At 41.1% G+C, this 10,000-nt stretch overlaps 1 protein-coding gene across 1 annotated transcript in view; it reads left to right on the top strand.

The window, feature by feature from the left end:
- LOC138036832 (uncharacterized) overlaps positions 1-10,000 on the top strand; it is a 101,640-nt gene that overhangs the window by 30,680 nt on the left and 60,960 nt on the right. Inside the window, exon 6 of the mRNA XM_068882903.1 lies at positions 4,767-4,823. Within this exon, the coding sequence (XP_068739004.1) occupies positions 4,767-4,823 (57 nt within the window). The remainder of the gene's footprint in view (positions 1-4,766; positions 4,824-10,000) is intronic.

The raw sequence follows: 10,000 nt of genomic DNA, 5'->3' as shown, positions 1-10,000 counted from the left end.
GCCCGTAGCCTTGTGGACTCGAAGGGAACTCACTTAACGATGAACGACATCGCAGCGTAATATAATTCTCGAAAGAAACACTAGTTTCGGGAATATTACCTGCTAATCTAGGCCCAATGTAGGTAAAGTAATAATTAAGAACATAAGAGATTTCTAATGGGGTGGTACTTGAGTTATCTTCAACATCTATCAGTCTATTTATTTCAGTTGTTGAAAGAGTTCGGCCCAATATTTAATTTACTCCTTTCCATGATTTCTTATTATTTGTTTCGCAATACCTTTTACTGAAGTTATTTTTTGCTTTCCTGATAGCAGGATTTTCCTTGTTTCCAGCAATCTTATACCCGGTCCAATGAGTACCTGAATTGTTGCTAATTGCGTCCTTTTGAGTTTGTCCCTCTCACACATCAGCCGTTTTATCTCTGACGTTAGCCAGGGAGCAAAATTATTTCTTCCTTTCCTTTTACGTTTTGGAGCATGGAAGTCACATATTGCTAAAAGCAAACGAGACCAAATTTCCCAGGCACGATTTGGATTATCTTCCAGATGAACTACCAGCACAGCCACGTTACAATATAAAACCCCCAAAATATTTACCTCTAGCCCCAGTGATTAGATTCGCTGAACGAGAAGTTCAAAATTCTGCATTGTGTCCACATTAGAACGGGGAGGTCTATACCAAGTACAAACAATAAAAGATTTAGCCTTAAGTTTGATTACCTTAATGCCAATCCACTCGAGACTATCGCACTCGAGATCAAGTAAACGTTCATAATTTATATTATCATTCGATGTATTTTGTCCTTCCTTTTCATTGGCTGAGAGCCCACCACGTGACCTGCAAATAACTGCCTACAAATAAGTGTTTTGCTGCAAATAATATTCTGCTCATGCGCAATTGAAATCACGCTGTTGTGAGAAAATGGCAGATCGGTTCCCCGAGCTGTCAGAGAATGATTCGACATCTTTAGTTGATCGAAAGAACAGTGAGAATACTAAGAAAGGAACAAAATTTCAACGTATTTCGAAAGTATCTCAAGGAAAGAAAGGTAGACGAAGAGTCACTCGTGTCATCGACGCGAAGGACAAGTTGGCGAATGCATATGTACTGAAAAGATTTTATGCTGAAGCCAGAAAAAAGAATGGCGAGCTTTACACCAAAGCTTTGTTGATGCCTAGAGTTATTGAACGTTTGACTGTAAGTACAATTTGAAGTCTACAAATATGATTATGCTGAGAAGGAAACCAATGGGCCATTTCCGAGATGCTATTAGTCTCGGTTTCGAAGTGAATCTTAGTGCTCAACTACTGTGAGGGAAATGTGTTTGATTTGCATAAGAATACGCAACTCATTTACATTTGAATGGTTGTGCACCAGGACTCGTTTTGACACTGAGACATGCAGCAACTCGGAAATGGGCTATTGATCTGTGCCATTACCCAACTCTGCAAGGCAGCGCGGCCTTACGGCTTCTCGGAAACGAAAACAAAAAACAAACTCGGTGATCGAATGATAAAACAACTATTGACCTTGGTTATCGCAAAATATCGTGATTTGTCAGTGTCTCGCAGATCAATGATTTGCCTCAGCCTTCGGGTTCGGCAAATAATTGATCTGCTCGCCACTGACAAATCACGATATGTCAGTGCCGAGCAGATGGCGATATGTCAATGGCGAGCAGATCAATTATTTGCCGAACCCGAAGGCTGAGGCAAATCATTGATCTGCGAGAAACTGACAAATCACGATATTTTGCGATAACCAAGGTCAATAATTGTTAAGTATTCCGGATATAAAGGGCGACACCCCCTCCATCTCTGTTTCTATTCTTTCTCTCCAGGACATAGCCTGGTACTGTAACTTCGCCACTAGGTATAGTATCATGGAGACGAGTTTCATTAACCGCAAGAATATCAATACATTTCGAATTCATATAAATCCGCAATTCCTCGATATGTCCGGGAATACTAGTAATGTTTAGGGCAGCCAACTTAAAACCCCTATGTTTGGATAATTCAATTAAAAGGTCTCCATTTAACACAGACGAGTCAAATGTGGAAAGGCCCTCTATAAAATCTAACTTTCCGACGAGGTCCGAATTATTTTGTTCAGAGTTTGTGCTGCAACAAGTTGCAAAATTGTTTGAGACACTTTAATTAATAAACTCCTTTTCTATCTTCCAATACTCGGCGTATCTAGAACTTAAACCTTTCCCACTTCCTCTCCCCTCTCCCCCTTTCAATGTTGACTGCTTAAGTTACCGACATTTTTTTGTCTTGCCAGCAACACTGATTAGGGGGGGAGGGGGGCTGCAGTTTGAGGGAATATAGGGAAATTAATATTGCCCCAAGAAGGTGAAGTGTCTCCACTATTTGGGCAACTTGTTGTAGCAACCAAAGAGGGTTCTGCTTTCGTTTGTGTTTTCCTGCTTTGATCTTTGCTTTTAAAGCCTTTTTTTTTTTTTTTCTTTTTTTTTTTTTTTTTTTTTTTTTAATTTCATTCGTCACAAATACAACAATTACAACACAAGTAAAAACATATAGGAAGTAGCTAAAACAGCTGCGCATTTGCTGTTGTTAGCATTAATTATCAGTTAATTTTAAAGCCTGCTTTATACAATTTGAGGCTAGAATTCTCACCCCATCTCCGTTCAAGTGGATACTTTTGTTCTTTAAGTGTTCAACTTTGATGCGGGCATTATCAAATATAATAATATTTCAAATATTAGGTTGACTTGACTTAATTGGGTGTTACTAAAATGTCGAACCGCGGACCAAGAAAGCTTTGGAGCCCACGGAACCTGCGGAACCACCTCAAAAACGCCTTTTCCCGAAAAAAAGCTAGATAATTGATTCTTGGAAGTTTTGAAAAAAAATGCACAGTTATTTGCTTGTCTTATTTGTCGTTATCTTTTATAACTGGCTGATTGCAGCAGTGGATAGCCCACGAATGCGCGGTGGACTGGACCTGGGGCCCGTTTCTCCAAAGTTCGCAAAACTTTTCGGGCCCGAAAAGCCATTTGTGAAATTGCCAACCGCTTGTTTTCGAAATCCGATCTTTTAACTTGTTTTCAAGGTAACAAAAAGAAAAAGACCTGTAACGTTTGACGACTTAAATCCTCTCCGTTCTTGAGATACGAAAGAAATTGTGACTGCCGAAAGTGGACCGTAAACTTTCGAGACTTTCGAGAACGGGCCCTGGTCTCATGGTGACATCTCGTCATGGCCGAATGGCGGGAAGCTTTCGAAGAGGGATCAAGGTTTGCAGCCGTTTGCATTAACTACCTAAGCTGAAACCACCTATTACAAAAAAGAAACAGATGTGTTGTGTTGAATATCTGTTAGGTTAGTGTTGCATTTGGAATTTTCGCTGCAGGCATTACACCGCACTTCCCGGTTAACCACAGCAAAATGATGCTTTGAGTACCCTGTGTCCAGATCCCAGGCACTTGTCGAGACAATAGCTTTGCTTGAAATACACTTACTTACGTGCGATCGCATGAAACACTTGTTGGAACACGAGGTCTTGCACCAGGATTTACTGCTACTAAAATTGGACGTTTCTTCTGCGAGATTTTATGAAGTAGTTGATCGGCTTATTGCATGTTTACCCGCTGTAATCCATACCATACTGTACGATCACCCGATTTTGAGCCAGGAATTAGATAACCTTGACGGCTTGTGTACAGACAGGAACGTGAAGACACTTGATAGATACGTCAGTGGTACTTCGTTTCATTACACAAACCAGATGTCACGCGAAAAGCAAACAATGAAGGCGGCTTCTTCTATTCGGCAAATCAACATTCGTTTCCGTTCATGTTAAGTAATGAAACTTGCAAAAGACGGCCTTTGTTATGAGTTATTTTAACCTATTTAATTAAGGATCGCAATAGTCCTGCGAAACTTTGTCAAGTGAGAAGTTATGTTTTTACAGGAAGACAAATAAAACGAGCACCTTCTTACAGTGCGACTTCTCACGGCATCGCTGAAAGCCACATCATCTAGTGTTGTGGCATTTCGTAGTCTTCCGTATTCGATTCTTCAGCAATAAGCAAACCATATATATACCGAATGAAGGGGTAGTTTCTAAAGAAACTGTGGTGCTGCGTCGGTGGGGAAGTAGTATACAAAATTTGGTTTTATCAACGGAGTTGATAATGTAAATTGGCCACCGTACAGAGATTCCTGACGTTTCGCTCTGACGAAGGGCTAACGCTCGAAACGTCAGCTTTTAGAATCTCTGTACGGTGGCCAATTTACATTATCAACTCCGTTGATAAAACCAAATTTTCATATATATACCGGTCTTCCTTGCTCTTTTTGTATCGATCACATAGTCGAATTCCCGATCTTGAGCTTCTGCATGCTGGAAAATTTTGCCCATAATGTTGGCGGCGATGAAGTTTGCGCGCGTTGCGACTGAACTCCCAGTTCAGCACATGAGATTGATTGGACTGTTCATGCAAAATTGTCCAGGATGAAAGCAACAGCAACTGCCCGCGATAGACACTGGTTAACAGCAACCCTTTAATTACCTCACGAAGTCTCTGTGTACAACCTTTTCTTCCTTCTGTTAATTGATTTATAGGAGCAATTCTACGGAGGTGCTAGTTGATTTCATATGTGATAAGAGTTGGGCCGTACCTTGGGTGCTAATCAGGACTACAAGTTGTTTGTTAAAGTAAGGCATAATCGAACTAATTGGTTGATAAGTTGTTATTACCCTCAGGATTTTTTTTGTTTGGTTTTGTTTTTTCTTTTAGCATCAGCGATGTCTTCATCATCTGTGACTCCAAGTACTTTAGCTTCTTCCTCCTCGCGTAAGTAAAAGCTAGTAAATGATAAGTAGATAGATAAACCTCGAATGAAACAAATTGCAGTCGGCAATGCAACTTAACTGCTTACTGCTTGTTGTAAGAAAAACCCAACGATGGATAGAAAAATTAATTTAACATGTGAAGTTACAAGTGAATTTCTTTGTTTGTTTGGTTTTTTGTTTTTTTTCTTGTGATTCCAAGTACTTTAGCTTCTTCCTCCTCGCGTAAGTAAAAGCTATAGTAAACGATAGGTAGATAGATAATCCTCTTGCAGTCGACAATGCAAGTAAACCCGCTTGTTGTAAAATAAACCCAATAAAAACATAGTAAACCGTTTCTTTTTGGAAAGGAAAGTGATTAGCCATACAAGGATTTCTGGCGAGCATGTACTGGAATACTGAATTTGTGATTAGTTTGCTTTGGCGGTTGTTGCGTGATCCAAGCGCAAACGAGTGGGGAAAACTGAGGAAATTAGTACGTACATACAGAACGTTAAAATTCAAAGTAGTCCTATTTTTTTAGCCTAAGTCACCTCAGTAAAAAAAATCATTACTCTTTTCTGGGCCAGTTTTGAAATTTGCTCCTATCACCAAATATAAACAAAATTCAGAAAATTTTTCTCAAAATCTGAACTAAATCCGATCTCTCGCTTCGCTTGCATTTAAATGTCTTGAGTTGAACTTTAGGTTCTTCCCCTTCATGTAAGTAAAAGCCAGTACAGTAAGGGGGGGGGGGGGGGGGGCTAAAGATGATCGATATTGCTAGTTTTAACCAGGCCTTAAAAATGAAATGGGTAAAAAGCTATTTAGATGATCAAGATAGAGGGAAATGGAAGCTTTTTTTTCAATCATCAACTAGCACAATTTGGAGGGAAATTAGTTTTCTGGGGAAACTTAAGCCCTAAAGACGTTCGTTTACTTAATCTGCGAGATCCATTTTTAGCTGAGATTATGGAATATTGGACGACCCTAAATTATATGGACAACAATCTAGATTTCACGTCAGCTCAGATCTGGCACAACTCCCTCATAAGAATAGCGAGCAAACCAATTCTCTACAAATCTTGGTTCACCGCAGGTGTGAAAGATGTTAACGACATCCTTGATACGGACGGAAATTCTATATTAAGCTGTACTGCATTTACCGATAAATATAAAATCAAGACTAACTTTCTAGAATTCTATAAGGTAGTATCAGCCGTTAACTGTTCAGGCAAAAGCGTTCTCAACAACCTAACAGCGGACCCAAAACTAAGACCTTTGGGCAAACATCATTAGCCTCAGAAAAAGCCTGTAAAACCGTTTACAAATCCATTATCGAAAAAAAGGCCACCACCCCTCTTAAAAGCTAGGGAAATTGGCTGTCTAAGGTAAATATAATAGGAAATGCGAACGTGAACTGGGAGAATACATACGGCCTCCCCTTTCTGTGTTCAACAGAAACAAAGTTACGAGTGTTCCAATTCATGTTCCTCCATAGAGGAATAGCAACAAACGACTTCCTCTTTAAAATCGGCTTAAAACAAACAGACTCCTGCTCTTTCTGCGGGGAATTTACTGAAACCCTTGCCCACTTGTTCTGGTATTGCAGTTACACTCAAAAACTCTGGAAAGACATTTGTCAATGGATAACTCAAAACACCACCTTAAACAAATCCATTGCTTTCTCTCCTCTTATCTGTCTTGGACTAATTGATAATATCTCTGATTTATTACTACATCACCTTTTCCTAATCGCGAAACGATATATTTACACATGTAAGTTACATAACTGCAACCCTGTGCTACAGGTTTATATCTGTTACATCCGGGGTCCTAGGTTCGGTGCGCTTGCGTAGTAGGGCTCAGAAAAGTGTAGTTATGTTTTTTGTTCAGGTTCGGTTCTGTAAGCTGTTCTGTATTCCAGCTCTTGATATACTATGTAAATGATTGACCAGTTATAACATTTTGGCGACGAGCATGGGAATCGTATAGATTTCACCGTTGTGTTCAAGAAGAAAACGAAAGTGTTTCTAATTACAGCGCCCGTCTTAGACATCTGGCTTCCACGTGTAATTTTGGTGAATTCTTGAACCGCTCACTTCGGGATCAGTTTGTGTGTGGTATTCGCAACCCAGCTACACGGAAAAAACTCCTGAGCGAAGATCGCTCGTTTCAAGAGGCCCTTCAAGTGGCTGTTGCTGATGAAATAGCGGCCAAGGAGTCACTGCAAGTTCAACAACAATTACCTCAGCCTGTGAATTCAGTTACCAAGGATTCTTTTTCTGCTTCTTCTCGTGGATATACAGGTTCACAGTTTGGTTCGCGACAAGGTGCTCGTCAACCTTCGAATTTGTCACAAGCGACTTCTTATACTTGCTTCTCATGTGGTAGCCCGGATCACTTAAGGCCTAAATGCAAATTTAGAACTGTTGTATGCCGGAACTGTAACGTAAAAGGCCATATTGCTCGAGTTTGCAAAAAGAGTGGTATTAACACCATGTGTGCTGAAGAAGAACTTGCACAAGAACCGGTATGTGAGAACGACGAACTTTATGTGGTTTATGACGTCAACACTATGTTTAGATCTGAAATTTCTGTGCAGCTGAAGATTGAAAACACTAATTGTTGTATGCAGTTAGACACTGGTTGCGCTTTGTCTCTTGCTCCAATCAGTTTCATTAAAGAAGTTTGTCCTGATGTCAAAATTAATCCTACAAATGTTATTCTGTCCACCTACACTGGTGAAACTGTGCGTCCTTTAGGAGAGGCTTGTGTGAATGTTGAGTACTCGGGATCCCAGTATTCATTACCCTTACTTTTGTGAAAGAAGGATCCTGTGCATTGTTTGGACGAAATTGGCTTATGCATATCAAGTTGGATTGGCAAAACCTGCCAGGTTTGAATAATGTTGGAACTTTGCCATCTGATTTGTCGGCAATTCCAGCTACCTCTGGAGATCAGACATTAAATTCTGATCAACCTGAACTGGGGTGTTATACTGGTAAGCCTGTTGTGTTAAATGAAAGTCAAGGGGCCAAATTTCACAAAGCAAGACCCGTTCCTTATGCTTTGCAATCAAAAGTGGAGAGTACCTTGTTGAAAATGGAAAAAGATGGCGTGATTGAGAGAGTTACTACTGCTGTTAGTGCTGCCCCTATTGTAGTAGTTGGAAAGAAAGACAGTGATGAAGTACGTGTATGCGGAGATTTTAGCGTAACATACAATGCATGTGCTAATGTCGAGACATACCCTATGCCGCAGATTGAGGACCTGCATTCAGCCTTGAGGGGATGTACTGTGTTTAGTGTTCTAGACATTAAGCAGGCCTATCATCAAATACCAATTGCAGAAGAATCACAGTCCAATCTGATAATTAATACTCACATTGGTTTGTTTGCATTTAAAAGACTTCCAAATGGAATCCATTCTGGTCCAGCTATTTTTCAGAGAATCATGGACAGTTTGCTGTCTGACATTCCCAAAGCTGTAAGTCGTTTGGATGATATTCTTGTGGCTGGAACTGACCCAGAAGATCACCTTCGCACCCTCTCTCTTGTGCTGGAACGTCTTCGTTCTGCAGGTTTCAAACTGAACAAGACCAAGTGCAAATTTCTTCAGCAATCAGTAGTTTACCTAGGCCACAAGCTCGATGGAGAGGGCTTACATCCTACCGACGATAAACTTGCAGCCATCCGTGATGCTCCCAGGCTTACGGATATTACCACATTAAAGTCCTTTCTGGGACTTATAATGTTCTATTCAAGGTTCATGCCACATCATTCCACTGTACTGGCACCTCTTCACAATCTGCTCAAGAAAGATACCCCTTGGAGATGGTCCAAAATTGAAGAAGATGCATTTAATTCAGCAAAGAACTTGTTACTGAATTCTCAGACATTAGTACACTATGATCACACTCTGGCCCCGTTCCTTTCATGTGATGCTTCATCTTACGGTGCAGGAGCAGTTCTGTCTCACAAGATTGGTGGGCAATTCCGACCCGTGGCCTTTGCTTCTTGTACTTTGACAAGTGCCCAACAAAACTACTCCCAATTGGAAAAGAAGGCTCTGAGTATCATTTTTGGATTGAAACGATTCCGCCAGTATTTGTATGGCCGTTCCTTCACAATTTTAACAGATCATCGACCACTGCTAACTCTTTTTGGACCACATAAACCTATTCCTGCTCATTCTGCAGCTCGACTTCAAAGGTGGGCCCTTATCCTGGCTTCATACAACTACAACATTGAGTACCGGAGCACTGTTGCACATGCTGATGCGGACAGCATGTCCCGTCTTCCTTTACCTCAGACATGGTCACCCAAGTGTGAGAATGTTGAATGCTACTTCTTGGATTCTGAGGTTGTAACCAATGTGACCAGTCACATGATCAAGAAAGAGACCCAAGTCGATCCAGTGCTGTCCAAAGTGTACACTTATGTTATTAGTGGCTGGCCGGGTGTTGTGGATCCTACACTTGTACCTTACAAGAGCAAACGAGATGAGTTGACTACCCAACAGGGCTGTATACTGTGGGGCACTCGTGTTATTGTACCTCCCTCGCTTCAGAAGAAAGTTTTGGAAGAATTACATGACACTCATCCTGGCATTTCCCGCATGAAAGCATTGGCCAGGTCTTATGTTTGGTGGCCCAGCATCGACTCACATATTGAAAGAACTGTTTCCTTGTGTAACACCTGCCAGTCTCTGAGATCAGCACCCCCAACAGTTCAAATTCATCCCTGGATCTTCCCAGCACGGCCATGGTCTCGTAATCATGTACCTTACAAGAGCAAACGAGATGAGTTGACTACCCAACAGGGCTGTATACTGTGGGGCACTCGTGTTATTGTACCTCCTTCGCTTCAGAAGAAAGTTTTGGAAGAATTACATGACACTCATCCTGGCATTTCCCGCATGAAAGCATTGGCCAGGTCTTATGTTTGGTGGCCCAGCATCGACTCACATATTGAAAGAACTGTTTCCTTGTGTAACACCTGCCAGTCTCTGAGATCAGCACCCCCAACAGTTCAAATTCATCCCTGGATCTTCCCAGCACGGCCATGGTCCCGTAGTCATGTAGATTTTTCTGGACCAATAGGTGGGTGTACTTACCTTGTTGTTGTTGATGCATATAACAAATACCCGGAGGTGGTGAAAATGACCAGTACTACATCCTCAGCGACCATCACTGCATTA

The sequence above is a fragment of the Montipora capricornis genome, unplaced genomic scaffold, assembly GCF_036669925.1.
Source record: "Montipora capricornis isolate CH-2021 unplaced genomic scaffold, ASM3666992v2 scaffold_505, whole genome shotgun sequence".
NCBI classification, from domain to species: domain Eukaryota; kingdom Metazoa; phylum Cnidaria; class Anthozoa; order Scleractinia; family Acroporidae; genus Montipora; species Montipora capricornis.
The sequence above is the reverse complement of the archived record's forward strand: the minus strand, read 5'-3'. Positions and strand labels throughout refer to the sequence as shown.